Here is a 15,974-nt window from a genome sequence, read left to right as displayed (position 1 = left end):
ATCTGACGCACATATAAATTATATGATACAAAATTTAGACGCCTTTTCGGCGACTTTTTTGTAATACAGTGGAACTAGAGAGAAAATCGTTCAAATTTCAAGTAAGCCAACCGGCGTTTGTTTAAAGATGGCGACTCGCGTGAAAATGTTGTGGTGTACATTGTGTTTTATAAATTTGTTTGCAGCAGTTATTTGCGCGCACAAGGACAGTTTTACGGAAGAGTTGTTTATTCAGCCGTTACCTAGTGGTCACGTATATAATTACTTCTTATTTACGACGAGGTGGGAGGTTGATCGCGAGTCGGAAACATGTAAGCATACCGGTGAACTCCTCACTGTTTTTCATTTTTCTGTGCTCTGATTATGTCTAAATGCCACAGATATTTTATTGCTGTCAAATCGACGTGAACTATGTTAAGTCCCGCCGTCTCGTTTCGTGAAGAATAGCCTCATGAAGCGAGATAACGGGACTTGACACAATATAACGATTGTTTACACAGGCTCATCCAGTGGCGGATCCAAGGGGCGGTTGGGCGATCACCCCCCCCCCTAAAAAAACGTCAGTTTATACATTGGATCCCCCCCCCCACTACGCGCTCCGACAAAGAAACCGCCCCCCCCCCCCCCACAAAAAAAAAAAACGAGGGTCTGGATCCGCCCCTGGGCTCATCTGAGCTGTCAGAAGCCGAAAATACACCTCCGAACACCTACATGAACTTGTTTTAAGAACCAATTACTATTGCGAGCTGTTTATTTCTCCCCGCAGTGTAATTCGGTAACGGCAGCGTAGTAACAAAACTTTGCTTGTAGTAATTGGGACCCAAGGAACACAGAAACGGCGAACATGACACTTAAACCTCTCAACGGCTAGTTCCATAGATCGATTAAGGGGGTTGGGACACTTTCATAGATGTGTTTCATTACATCAATGACGCGTTCTACTGCACGCCAGAGTACTGCGGGAAAAATAATTATTATTCTACTTGTCGTACTTAGCGAGATACAAGCCCTCGAACACACTACCGAGTAAAGCGCAGACGTCAGAGAGCTCAGAGCTGCGTCCATTCTCATTGACAGCAGTAAGCACGTGACTTCTTGTGCGCTGCCGCGGTGGCGAGGGCTGTGATGTCAGAGCCGCATGAGTTTCAGTACTCGTGGTGCCCATTTTCTCTGCTTCTATTACCCTTCTCGCTGTGAAACTTTCAGTGGAGGTTCACATCGTGCAAGAAACCGTCTTTTACATTTATCTGGGATGACCTGTCGGAACCCCTTTAAAAGGCGGCGGTAGATAGAAATGTACCCACAATGGGGGGTCGCAATGACACCCTCCTATTCCTGGTGAGAGATGTGATCATTACATCATGTTAGCTACGTGTATCAAGCCTCTCTCAGATACACAAGGATACACACTCACCCCCTCCACATCTTCTCCCAGGTATTTACCTGTCACGCTCACATTCACATCCGCCCCAGTGGGTGAGTTGGTAACGTATCTGCCGTGTACCAATATTAAAGGGACATCAAGGTCCCAAGCCATTTTGGAGCACCTTCCGGAGCAGGAAAAAACCCGTTTTGGAGCAAGAAAACAGTGCTTTGGAGCAGATATGCTACATCATCACGTGCGGTCATATACACTTCATTTTTAATAGACTTTCAAAAGAGTGACGTAGGTGTGGTCACCGAAGCCGAAGGCAAACTCCTTCTAACGATTATCATATGCTGCAATCAGTTGAAGTATCATACGTGTAATGACAAAATTTAGACCAGGATTTTGAACAATGTTCGCAAACAGCGCAGAGCGGTGTGAAAATCTAAATATTTCAAGTGGAGTATAATACAGAATTGAATATAGATTACTGGGAAGAATTTCTAATTAGTCATTTGTGCTCTGATATTTTGCAGTTACTGTGTCAAATATAAACGACACAGTTAAAGAAAATGCCAAAGCTTACTGATGGGAAATTATTATGTGTACTCTTAACACTATGACATCTTTTTAGTTATTTCCACACTCAATTTGTCCACTGTGCTTTCACATAGTGCTAGAATCACAGGCTGAGCATGTCCAATATTTATTTCAGGTTTCTCGTTCCACAACAGCAACGAATTGATGGTCAATTGCGAGTGTTCTCGCAATCTTTCGCGTTATCGTGTTAGTGATATCATGCAACATGTTGGACAAGTTACGGTAACACAGCACCGAAACACTGCAATGGTTTAAAAAAATGAAAGAAAGTGTGATAGTGATCGGACCTGTGTCTTCCATACTGTCCTATTCCTAATTATTCCGGTGGGGGAGATATGTCTATCACTTTACTATAGATGATCCTCTGTTCACAAACATGTGACATCATGAGAACACCGGTTCAAGGTTATATTTTGCTGCGGTGTGCAAGAAGCGGGAAGAACGCGTTGGCTGATAGCTGCCCACCAGCATGCTTTTTGCGCGGTGGCGGAATGTAATCGATGACGTAGGGGCTCAGGTTGTCTATAGCCTGGCTGCAACAGGCTGTTCACAAACTCAAAGTAGTTTCACCCTTCAGACAGCGCATGTCAGGAAAGGGTTTCCCAATAGCAGGATACCGGCTTAGCACATGCAAAATAGAAGTGAAACTGTACGAATAGGAGACGCGGCTACTGTCGTGCGATGACTTGCGCTGCCCGCTAACTAGACATGCGCTAAACGACCAGAGGGGCTCAGCTGGAGGCTCGCCTTCGCTTTTAAAGGAGCAAGCGGATGTTCGGTGCAGATTCCTGATATTTTGTGAAAATGTAGCAGGATTGGCCCCTTGGCGCAATTGGTGCAGCAATCACATCGCTGATGATGCCATTACCTTGGCACCAACACAAAAGGAACGGGTTTTATCTGTTGTGCCATTCATGATTTATGCGCGAACGAAACTGCATTTTACGCTTTCTCTCTTCCTGTCCTTCTCAAAAAGCCCACCAATGCGGAAGGACATCCTATTGGTCTTCTCAAACGCTTTGTCCAATCATCGTGAGAGATCATTTGAGGAAACTGATAGGACGCCGCTTCGCATTGTTGCGCTTCTTGAGAAGGAGGGAAGAGACAAACTATGGTTTTCATTCATGTGTGGATCGATGGATCAGTCCTGTTCCTTTTATGTTGGTATCAAGGCAACGACATATTTCATTCCGCGGGGAAAAATTTTTGCACATTACTGCCCCTTTAATGCATCCCGTTCGGACCCTGCCGAGGATGCCAGCAACCATGTGGCATGGTAAAAGCTGCTTAGTGACACATCCTCCTGATCTCGCTTGTGCTCACTTTGTCGTCGCATAGTGTTCGGCCTTACTCCTGTGTGGTAGCTTGGTTATGTCTCTTCTTCTTCCTCTTCCTCACAAATACTGGCTGTGATTCACAAAGGGAGATTTTATTTGATTTATCTTTTACATGTGTTGATGGTTTTATACCTCTTTCTCTCTTTGCAGTTCAGCACTACAGGCTGTTCCCACTCTCACTGGGTGAAATCATTCGTCAAAACCACGTGCAAGAATTGCATTTGGCGTTGACGCAGGGCAGGTGGCAGCATCGGAAGTGGGGATATCCTTTTCAGGATGCCCCTCCAGGTGCACACATTTGGACATGGTTCAAAGAGAGTGCACCAAGGTACGGTAACGTGCACTGCATGCGTGCACCTGCTACATATCATCGGAGTTACAAAAACGAATGGAAAAAAATCACGAGGTTACAGTTAGTTTGTACGTAAAAATAGTAACTGGGTTACGGTTACTCCTTTTGAAATGTAATTAGTTACAACTACAGTTACCATGTTGAAGTAACTTATCAGTAGACCCTGGATTCCTAGGCAAATGCCAATTTTTTTCGTGTGGTTCTAATAGTGCCTCTTCAATACAGGAGTACGAACTGGGTGCTGGGGAACCTCCTGTATCAATTTGATAGTGCCTATAAATGCCTATTCCGGTGTTAGTGCCTATTTTGGCATAGATGCCTAAAACTAATACCTGTAATAGCCTAAAGCGGTGGTGAAACTACATTGTCCAGGCGAAATTGACATCAGTCATGTCTCACGTCCTTCTGAAACCATCGATCACTTGAAAGAAGTGAGAATCTCAAAGGTGCTGGAATGTAAGCTGAGAATTGAAAATCGGACTTTACTATTAGTTCAGCCAAACATGGTAACTGGTTACGGTTACATGTTACCTTTGCAGAAAAGTAACGAATTACTGAAAAAAGGAACTTGCTGTAATTATGAGGATTGCACAGACACAGGCTGATGGACGAGATTCTTGGAGAACACAGCCTGAGTTTGGGCAGCAAACATATAAGGACGACACAGATGACAGCTGCCCAATCTGGTTTCTGATGTACGGAGGATGTACACATGATTTATGTTCTGTCTGGGGATTACTCTTCATGGACCAAACATCCTGAATAGCACATTTAATACACCATTCTTAGCAATTGTGGTCCATTTGTACAGTATGCAAAGCCTTGCTTGTCCACATGGCACACTGTTAATGAAATTGGCACAATAAGATTACCTGAGTGAAGACATTTTGCACCAGTTGAAGAGTGCCATGCTCTAACGGGCCTCCCTCTCTCCTAGCGTGGATGGTGTATGGAAGAACCTGACCAATGCCTTGTCGGGCCAGCTGTGCGCCTCCCTCAACTTTGTTGAGGAGACGGTAACGGTGAACCCTAAAAGGACCCTCAGGCCTCAGGGGTGGGTGAGCTCAGCCAACAACTCGCTTCTGCGGTATGCCATGTTGCCCAGGGAATCGGTCTGCACAGAGAACCTTACCCCATGGACAAAATTGCTGCCATGTGGGACCAAGGTGAGCAGTGAAGAAATTATTACTGTAGGGTGCGAGGGTCATGTTTATGCCTTTGCAAATGCATTGCTTTCATAGCAGAAACCATTTAGTCACTGTGCAATTCGTTTGGAACCGTGAACACCATTCATAGTTATTCCTCATCTGGTTAAATACCATACAGAGTGAATGTTTTCATTAGGTTTGCAATAGCCATAATAAATTCTGTGTGTTCCCATGTCCCGTATAATGAACACACTATCGCCTGTAATGTGACTGTCCTTGTGGCCTTCCTGATTTCAAGTTTCAGGTCTGAACTCTGCCAAGGACACTAGCATGGTAGGATAGGTATGGTGCAGGTTGCGTCGATACATTGTCTGCTAGTAAATTTGATCCTGACACGATTGTAAAATTAATCTGAATCATTAAAAAAAAATCAAATCAAAGGAGTGAGGCAAAAACTATGCACAGGGTTCACACAGGGCCTTCAAACCCTTGAAAGCCCTTGAACCTCAAAGTCCATATTTCAAGGCCTTTTAAGCCCTTGAATTTGGAACTGCCATTGAAAACCCTTGAATTCCAGGGTATTTCTTCGCGATAACTATAAGTTAATGAAAAATGTAGTTCTGCATGTAAGATATAGGTCACGTTGTATCTGGGACGATGTGCTGCATGTGCCAGAAGGGTAGTACTGCAAATAATTTTTTGATCACCTAGGGTGATGGTTTAAGTGCACCACAAAATCTCTGACAGACTGCTGCTCGAAGAAGCATTTACCTAGCCAATGTATCATAGCAGCATCCCTTCCCTGACTATCTCTAACGCACTTTGTAAGCTCCGTGAGGGTAATCTACTTCATACCCCGCTTAACGGCAACTGCAGTGAACTGTGATATCACATAAGATAATTCGTGCTCAGAGGATAGTGGAAGTCTACTTGAAAACATGTATTCAAATCTTTCAACTCCAAAATGCCTCCAACACTCAAAATCATTAAACCGAGGTAGGGAGTGACTGTTTCAGGTTAAATGCCTTCCTCAGATTCGGGGGGTAAAAATCGGGTGCTATTTTTAAATCTGTAATTCGGGAAAAAATAAGGTGATAATTGTGCCTTCGCGTATATCGGGTGTTTTTTTTTCTCCTCTTGTCTATTAAGTCGTTTCCTAATCTCTTTTTTTTTTTTTTCGGGAGGGTAGGGGTGGGGGTGACCTACCAGCGCAAGTCCCTGAAGGCATAGACACACATGGGTGTATTGCTGGGAACATAAGTGACCCATTCTTACATGTGTCACACGTGGCGACCTTTGTTCGTCTTCAGTGGAAGCGTCGCTTGAGGATTTCATAGTGGCTGGAATTTTGGGAGAAACCGTGTTTGACCCGAATTGGTCGGAGGTCAGTTCGAGGGGGAATAACCGGGCGGAATCGGGTTTAACCTGAAATTGTCACTCCCTAAAACGAGACAGTTGACAAACCATGTGCACCGTTCATGAACGGTACGAATACTCTCAGGGGACCGAAGGGACCAGATGTTCTCACTGGGACAACCTCGTAGCTTTTATAATTAAAAAGTTAATTGTTCAAAGTTAATTCAGACATTGCCTTAGGAGTTTGCTGGTGCCCCCTAAGGAGTGCCCTTCAGCATAGCTTCAGCATATTATTTCTGGTGTTCTAAAGTTCCCACCAAACACGATGACTAGCTCTCACTGTACGTACTCTTCCGCCCATCTCAAGGTTGGTCTTGGCACGCTATTGCACGCTCTTCAGGTGTTCACTGCTAACTACCTCTCGTTGGCTGTTGACTTCAAGCACATTTGCCAGGTTAGTATCGTTGCTCATTCTGACAAGTCAGAAAAGGCCACGCTGAAGGGTAACAGTGCGATTGCAAATTTGCAGGACGCAGTATGCACGCAGACGACCCTGGAGCTGCAGTTGTCAATATCGCTCGTGTTTGACACAGTTGCGTCACAGAAGGGCTACCAGAGTGAGAAGCTTGCTACTCTTTTGAATGACCACCATATTTCGCTGTGCTATAAGAAATTGGCCATTCTAATAATTATTGGTTAGAGAGTACGCTAAAGATCAAATTTTTATTTTTGTCCACTGCTCCTGTTCGAAAATGCAGCTTGGGGTGTTTATCGTTCAAATGCACATTTGAAAGAAGTGACAGGGCGCTGACAAGCTGGTGCATGATGAGAGAGGCGGTACCCGAGACGGGGAGGAAGAGAGACGACACAACAAGGATTCTCGAACACAGCAAAAATTTTTATTTACCAGAGCTCTATATATTCAAAAACCTCCGGAGAGGAGGAAGAGGAATGCAGAGGCTGTAAGCCGGTTTTCCCCGAGACCCAAGTTTTGTGCAAAGAAAAGAACACTTGGCGTAGGTTGCTCAGGGAGACCTGTGAGATTAGTACACGTGGCAACTGCGTAAGCAAGCCTTCCCTCCTTCCTCCTCCTCTTCTCCGGAGGTTTTTGAATATATAGAGCTCTGGTAAATAAAAATTTTTGCTGTGTTCGAGAATTCTTGTTGTGTCGTCTCTCTCCCTCCCCGTCTCGGGTACCGCCTCTCTCAAAATGCACATTCGTTCAGAAGCTACAAAGCTGGCAGGAATTGACTCTTACATCGTTTCAAACCTTCACTTTGGAGTCTGCCATTGGTAATTTTTATTGAAGATCAAAGATGCTCAAATGTAACAGTAGGTTTGTTTATGTAGTATAGCTTAGTTGGTCTGTCTGTGTGGATTATACAGTAGGTAGTCAGTAGAATCTGCTGGAGCAAACCCAGCTGCTATAATACTGGGACACATCAAGAATAGCTCAGACAAAGTAAATGTCACATTTTGCACATTACGGTCTTCTTGTTTACAGCCAATTTTCAATATCTTTTACTATGTGAATTTAGCTTCCTGGTAGATAACAAACTCTGTTTGTTCTGTCAAGGTTGGTCACTGAGTAAGTTGTTCGGTTCAGGGTTGAGAACCACATGCCCATTGTCATCAATGAGTGCCATCTATGTGGAGACAACCAGCAATGGGGTGAGCTTGTACCTTTGTCTTAATTTTACCATGGCTGTATCTGCAGCCAGTCATCCTACATGCTATGTAACAGCCTTCTGATACTCAATTTGGGGATCTCGCTGAATCAGTCTCAGATGCTGAGCATTTCTACAGCTGAACATTTTTTTCTTACAAATCACGTCAACTTCAATTTAGTGACATGTCAAGGTTAGAGAAAACTGAGATGCGTCCAAAGTTTGCTTCCATATACAGTGAACCACCACCATTCCTGCAGATTTTGGTCATAAAGCGAATAGACGAGTTCAGTAAATCCCAGAGTGCTTAGTGTCGCTTTGAACTGTGGGAGTTTACTAATACGAAAGAAACGGGTGGCCTCTAAGCTGTTCCGATTTCTTCCCTACTGGTCCATTGTCCACGATGTGTCAAGGTCAGCGAAAGCGAAATGTGAAGGATTATTCTTCATTCCCCCACTCAGCAAGCGCCCAGGATGCAGTGCGTGCTCAAAGAGCACTGGGATTTTCTGAACTCGTCTATTGTCATACTAACAAGAAACGCACCCTCCGCTGACCGCAGAGATCGCTTTTCTCCGGCTGTTTTTAATATGACAGCAGCAGCACTGTGACCGGGTCCCGCGTTCTCAGCGTTTTCACGCACTACAATGCTTTGGCGGTCCTAAAAGCGCTATGAATAGTTCTGAGGTGAACAACATCAGGAGTCATCCCAAACCTTGGTGCCCTACTTTAACACGTGACACATATTATTACTCTTTGCAAGCTTTGCCAGTATGAACAAGTTTGAGAAAGTTTGAGAACAAGAACAGTCACGAAAAATTTGCATATGGTTCAGTTCAGCAGCTCGTTCAGCTGAAGGGCTAATACCCTTGCTGATTGAGTCACTGCACTATGCGAAGCCCCTCTTGAGGTATGTGGTAGCCTCTCCCTTGGGCCAGTCTGCGGGTCATGTGACGCAGTCATAATAACGAGAAGACCTGTGTTTTACCCTACTTGTGACAAAAATGCTGGTCATAGTTGGATGAGCCGATTGTCATACTAACGAGGTGGATTTACATGGCGGCAGAACAGTTCCCAAGAAAAACGGTCATAAAGCGAGTATGTCAGATCATCGGGGGTCATATTAATCAGGGTTCACTGTATAAGTACGAATCTGTGGTGTACACAATAGCGATACCAAAAGTGATGATTTTGCTGACATTTTGTCGTCTGCATGTTCGTCTGTAGTATTATGACTTGCTAGTGCGCCACCATCCTCGTTTCGTAACTTGGTGTTCTGTGCTGCAGTCAGTGGGCACATTCAAGTTGTCCCCTCCTCCTGTGCAAGTGATTGCATCAGAAGCTTTTGCAACACCACGCACGTTTGCAGTCTACGACTTAAAGGCTATAGTTGAGCAGGGGCGCATCAACTTGGTGGCTACTTATGCGAAACCACACATCTTTTGGATCACTCGCCCACCTCCTGTTCACATTACACGCTACGTGCAGGGTAAGTTCATATAGCCATCCCAGTCGTACTAGTTTAGCTCCGCAACAAACCATTATTATGTCCTTCGAAACAGGCAGTATTTTCCATGATCCAACTAAAGATTCAGATGTTCAATGTTCATTTATTTCTTCATGATCCTCATGCAGAAAATTTTGTAATTGTTGTAGGAATTTGGTTTAATATAACTTTGCAGTGATATCGCTATTCCTTGAAATAGAAGTGGAATGCAAGCACCTGAAAGTACGAGAACTTGTCAAGGACTGTAAGCAATAATCCCAGTAAATATAAAAAATTTGCAGAATTAAAGGAAACATGTGAGATTCACAAAATGTACTTTGAGAACAAGAACTACAAAAGCGCATTATGTATACAAACAAGAAAAGCATGTTGTTGATGTCTGCCTCATATAGGGCCGGCTTAACCAATGCCGGTTAACATTTGAACCGAGATCAATGGTCCCTTAACTTGAATTTAATGCTTAACTCTGCTTCACTAAAGGGAATTATTGTCACAGAAAGGTTCATCACGTCACCAACTAATGTATGTAAAAAAGAATTGAGTATTAACTTCAAGTTTCAGCAACCCTTGATCTCAGTTCAAAGTTAACCAGCATTGGTGAAACTGGACCATAGCGTGGTACACCATTGATAACATCTCCAGCAACATAGAAAGGAATTGCAAACTCTGTGAAAGGTTCATTCTGCTTAATCAATTTTTTACCATAATAGTTTGTGAACTCATCCAAGAGAGACTGCTTTCTAATCTTTTATTTTAAGTTTCACTTCTGTGGCCAAGTAACGCATCAAACTGAAACCAAGCCTATTGTCTCTATTATAGTCTACGCAAAACGAAACGAGAGATGACAACTCAGAAAGAAAGCCCCAAAAGTTAACCTGCAGCCAGTGACATCACTGCAGTATGCGACACCCGGTGTAGGGGCACTTTGCATACCCCCCCGGTAATGCACCCTTTCCATACCTGCTTGGTTCCCACTGGTCCTTGAACCCGTTGAATACCCTGGAATTTGAAAATGCAATTTTCAAGGGAAAACCCTGGAATTTTCTCAGTCCTTTAAAACCCTTGAATTTGCGTCTTTTTCTATTCTCAGATCTGCAGCTCTGCTGTGCAAAATCTGCTTATGCTATGTCGGAACCATAGTTTGAAACCATAGGAGTTAGCACTCATTGCAATAGCAGTCAGTAGCAGAAGCCCCACCATCAGTAGTGAGAAATGAACAACACCCTCCGTTGTATTCAGTTGCCTTCCTTTCTGTCCTATGATCTTTAACATTTAGAAACCCTCATTTACGTTTGCGGACAGATCACTATTTATGATAAGGACCCCTGCCAAGGGGTATTATTGAAGGGGTATTATTAATGAAGGGGCCTGAAAAGGTGCGGTACCAGCTACTTCATTGAATGCAACAGTCCCCATGCACCTATTCTGTCGTGTGATAACTCCAGCATATAAATATTTTTTGTGAAATATGGAATGGCCATAAAACTTACATCCTGGGCAGAATGATGGTTGAGTCTTGAAAGGTCCTTGAAACACCCTTGAATTGATGTTCCAAAATTGCCACGCTCGGTGGCTCAGTCGGTAGCGTGTCCACCTGCTGATCTCAAGATCGCGAGCTCAAGCCCGGCCGAGGATGGTGGCAACTTGGTGAAAGTGCTGACCAGTTGTTGCAGGTCAGATACGCAGTCAAAAGGTTTTGAGAAGCCGAGAAACAGGAGATCGACACAACCTTCACAGTTTACAGTGTCAGATAATAAGTGTGCTCTATTAGTTACAATCTGCTAGTTCAGAACTACAACGAGTAGCTACCAGCTACCCAAGGTAGTTATAGCTTTGCGTTTGCTTCCATAGGCTATGGCCTGGAGCGTGGCGGCATCACAAGTCACATTCACAATGAACATCCCACACAGCCTTTAAAGATTGTGTACGTCGACATTGTACCTTGGTTCCTTAGGGTCTACATTCATACGCTCAAGGTTGTGTCTCGAGGCAAAGCTCTTAAGCCAGGTGAGTTAAAATATATGTATTCATTGGTCCAAAACAAAATCTTTTATTCGGAGCGGTCCCAATTTGTGTGATATTAGATGTGACTAATATGATGTTGTGTTTCTTGCAGAAAACGTATTCTATGAGCCTGGGCAAGATCGGCGCCGCTCGCATCACCTAGAGCTGACCTTGGAGCTTCCACCGTCATCGAAGACCACCGTGTCATTCGAGTTCGACCGAGCATTCCTCAAGTGGACAGAATATCCGCCAGATGCTAATCATGGGTTCTACGTTGGCTCAGCCATACTTAACACTGTCTTCAAGAAGACTCCAATGAATTACAGTGGCGACGTTTCACTTTGTCCAACTCTGCGGCACTGGTAGGTTTTTCGTGCATACATTTCGGAGGTCGTCCATGCAAAACATGATATGGAAGAAATTTTAAATGAAGAACAATTTAAACTTGCATGAGATGGATCAAACTGTTGGGTGCAGGACCTAATGCATTTTGCCAAGAAACTTATGTGCACAAAAATATGTGGAAACATCCTCTACGAATGTCTCAGTTGTCAATTGATTTTGCGACGTCACTTTAGGGGCATCGGAAGGTAGGGGCAAGGGGGTGGCCTCGCCCTTGAGCATAGGCTGTGGGAGCCTTGCCGCTCCCTTTTTTGTGTCTAAATCTGTTATTCACATAGAGAAACACTAGCCATTGCAGCCATTGAGCGAATGCCACAAGTGGAAGATGCTCAACATATTTGGAGTCATTCATGGCTGCTTGTTCTATTACGCTCTTTTTCTGTATCCAAAGAGCTCTTAATACAGTGTCCCTGCACCACTTTGCAGCTTTGGGCCCATCATTTATTGTAGCTAGAGCCACAGTCCTAAAGTTTGCACACCAATACATGTATGATTTTTGTTTTGCATATTGAATCTTCAACCATTTTTACGTTGCTGCCACTTAGATGCATTGAAGGAATGCTGTTACTCTCGAGCTCACTGTAGAACTTTCACTGGCATTCGTAACCCAATTACAGCTTGACTGGTAAGAGCAGTGAACCTGGGAGTACAGAAAGTTACTTCTTACGGCTGTACACGGAGACCCTGTTGGTGTCCCTGCCAACTCCAGACTTCAGCATGCCGTACAACGTTATCTGTCTGGCATGCACTGTAGTAGCCTTGGCCTTTGGACCAATACACAACATCACAACTAATGCGTATGTATTGAAACCATCTATCCTTGCTTTGTTTTGATTTTGTTCTCTCTCATATATCTTTGCTTGTCGCCCTTCGCCGACGTCATGCAGAGGAACCTACTAAGGTTGATTTTGTTTGAATCCTGCATTAATCTATCGGTAATTGATGTCCACAACTAAAAGAGTGGGCTTCAGGGGACTAAACCATGTTCTAAGAGCGTATGAGTAGACTTCTAAGTTGTAAACATAGATGCAACAAGGAGGCTGAAGACTCATTGTATTGACAACCATTATGTGTATGTTCTCTTACAGTGCAGACACTCTTACAGATTGGACATACAAAAAGATAACACATAGCGGTGTACGGGAGAACTTCTGTACAGTGAAGGTAGTCGGGCCGCTAAAAAGTTCACCATATCAGTATCTTCACTGTATCGGCAGGTTATGGTTGGGGTTTCAAAACAGGGGACCACAGGTTTACTTCACTACATCCGTATCTTCACTATACTATGCAGGTTCATGTACTGTAGAAGTCACCTTTTTTTTCGCGTGGCACTCTCTTTCATGTTTTTGTCGTGGGCACAAATTGTCAAATCACAAATTTCCTACAAGTGGCACATCCCTCTTTCGATGTTAAATACCGAAGATGAATATTGCACAATACTCAGTCAATATACAGCGCAGTCCCTAGCCTCACACAAGGTGTAAAATCCAGTAAGGTCTTTGTACGAGATTAGTCATCATTTTAGCCTTTCACCTGGGTTGACTGCAGAGAGTAGCGTGCATTCTAAAAAACTGCACTTGCATTCGCTCATATGGCCAGTGACCAAACCGGGGAATCTCCTAGCCTTGAGCGTATTGTTACTCTAACTCGCTGAAGAGAAACACTGCGATGCACCTTTCTTGGAAAGTTACCTGATCCGAGACTGGTCCCTGAAGTGATAGGAGTGAAAAACCGAACAATGACCCTCACATCTCTTGTGAATTTAAGTTCCCGTGAATCTCTTTTCAGGTCAGTTGTACCCAGAAATGCGAAAATATTGACTCCTACTGTACCCTGTTTTTACTTTAGTAGTTAGGCTGCTCAAGCTTTATAGAAGTTTTCTCCTCATGAAATTTAGTGGATGCGCCTGGCCACAGAGTGCAGGTGCCTGCATATGGTCTTGCGTGGCCCCTGTGTTCAGTGAAGCATATTTGTCTTTTTTAAAACTGTGGTGCACATTAGTTGGGACATCGTTTATACGTACTTAGGGTTCTTCGTTTTTGGGTTTTACTATTTTTCAAAGTCTGGGGGAAAATCGGGTGCTACTTACACACGAGAACTCAGGGAGAAATCGGACGCTACAATCTCTGTTTGATATGTCATCGAGGAATTTTCGGGTGAAACGAAAGGCATATGAAACAAGCCACTGCTGTGACACTGGGCCGAGAAACAAGAATCTTTATATTTCCACTCGGAACTGGGGCAGTGAATGACCGCGGTATTCAAACACTTGTCCAAGCTCCACAAAAGCTCGTCTTTTTTCTCCTGCAGGAGGGGATTATAAAAGAAGGACAAATAGGTTGTCACAAATAGCTCTCTTTGCTGATATTATGATTCCCTTTTCCGATGGTTTACTTAGAACGACAAGTTGAAGGACTGCAAGGATTTCGGGTAGATATCGGGTTTTACCCGAATTCTTGAAAACTTGTTTGGCGGGGAACTATTGTGAAAAATTGGGTTTACCCCGAAAACGAAGATCCCTATTTATACTCTAGGAGCCCAGTGGCTCTTAAACTTTGTGAGGTCAAGGAACCCCAATGCTTTTTTTTGCATAGTGAGGAATCCCCCCCCCCCCCCCCCCCCAACTTGACATGTGATCACATAGAACAACATGCTAAAGATTACTTCACAAAACAATGATCAAAATGAACTATTGTGCATATATTCATAAAACTATTCGCAAAGAACCTCGCTGGAAACAACATACTGTGGGTTACTTTCATGAGGTGTGAATCCATATTCTTCGCAGTATAAATGGTAAAGCCCGCGTATAACGGCTCACTGTGTTAGGTTACACAGGAAACTGTAGAAAGGGAAGGCATTCCTCTGCCACGAGTTCTTAACCAATCCCAAACACTTCCCCAATTCCGTGGTTGGATGTGTCAGACGAATGTGACCTAGATACAGAAAGCCTGCTTAATGCCCCCTCTAACTCCTTAGCATGTAGACATTAGTCACTCAATCGCTACAGCTATCCATGCGCATTCCGTAACACTGGAGGCTCTACCGTGGAACCCTCCATGGGACATCACGGAACGCAGTTTGAGAACCCTTGCTCTAGCCCTTTCTTCTAGCCTTTCTCAATGTTGAGGCTGTGGATGCAGGTTCATGTTTCAGTTGTAGTGTTACATGTTTTAAATGCACGGTATTGTAACATGTCCTGATGTGCTACACGGATGTTGGCAGAGGAACTGTAGAACAGTAGGTTTATTTATCTTTTGTTGGTCCAATTCGCGCAGGTTGGTGGCAGTAGAAGTGAAGAAGGCTGAGGAGCGCTCGCTCGTTGGAAAGTTGAAGGCAAAGCTGAGGAAGCTGCTCGGGAGGAAGAACGAAGAACAACAAGAACAAACAATTGATAGCGAAACGGAGAGCAAAAAAGAAAAATGAGATACAAATATTTAGTCGCAACAAAGAACATTTTTCTAGGAATACATTTTTCTGCTTATTAGAAGGTTATTTTCCCTGGTACTGGTGGTGCTGTTACATTTCTTCATTGAATCTTTTTATCATTTCAAATTGAGAAATTTGTGTGGGGGGGGCAGAGCCGTAGCGATGGGGGTATGAGAGGGGCAGCCGCCCCAGGCGCCCTCGCCAGAGAGTGCGCCGAACTGCAATCCCTGGCAGGTTGGTTGGAGAGTATAAAGTAGGAATCAAGAGAATTTGAATTTACGGTCTCGGCAGTGCACATGGGCGTTTTCCTTTCTTTGTTTACAAGGCTTCTGATGGCAGTAAGGGAGGGAGGGGGGGGGGGGGGGGGGGGCGCTTCAGATTTGCCCTGCTCCGGGCGCAAACTCACCGCGCGACGGCTCGGGGGGGGGGGGGGGGGGCAAAAAAAAGGGAGGTGGGCTCAGTCGTGTCCAAGCCGTAGTGTTTTATATGAAAACGTCACAATCTCCATTTCCTCTGCCAGATTTTAGTGACAGAAATACAAGTCTTTATTCATTTATTCATTCCATTAACCCTTTCGGCCCTGGAATTGTTGCTGTTGCTGTGCACCCATATAGTATGCTTAGATTAGAAAAATATTCAGTTCATAGTTATTTCGTGAAATGGCTGTCGTCAAAACAGGACACCAGGGCTCAATGGTTGTTGACTGCAGGGGCATATGGGAGACGAAGGCTGCAAGTCTAGTGAATGCAAGCAGCATGAACATATGAAGTCTAAACCGTCTTCATGTGATACCTATTTGAGGACCCCCC

General features: G+C 44.1%; 1 protein-coding gene across 1 annotated transcript; it reads left to right on the top strand.

The window, feature by feature from the left end:
- The first annotated feature begins 121 nt into the window (after positions 1 to 121).
- Positions 122 to 15,208, top strand: LOC135378359 (GPI transamidase component PIG-T-like). Its single transcript, XM_064611373.1, has 11 exons — positions 122 to 311; positions 3,454 to 3,631; positions 4,593 to 4,821; positions 6,527 to 6,613; positions 6,689 to 6,776; positions 7,736 to 7,830; positions 9,111 to 9,312; positions 11,182 to 11,337; positions 11,447 to 11,696; positions 12,354 to 12,533; positions 15,015 to 15,208. Exons 1-11 carry the CDS (start codon positions 128 to 130, stop codon positions 15,160 to 15,162), a joined length of 1,797 nt encoding a protein of 598 aa, XP_064467443.1. The 5' UTR covers positions 122 to 127; the 3' UTR covers positions 15,163 to 15,208.
- Positions 15,209 to 15,974: the final 766 nt, after the last annotated feature.

The sequence above is a fragment of the Ornithodoros turicata genome, chromosome 1 (genome assembly GCF_037126465.1).
Source record: "Ornithodoros turicata isolate Travis chromosome 1, ASM3712646v1, whole genome shotgun sequence".
Taxonomy (NCBI): Eukaryota; Metazoa; Arthropoda; class Arachnida; order Ixodida; family Argasidae; genus Ornithodoros; species Ornithodoros turicata.
Note: the sequence above shows the minus strand (reverse complement) of the source record. Positions and strands in the feature narration are given on the sequence as shown.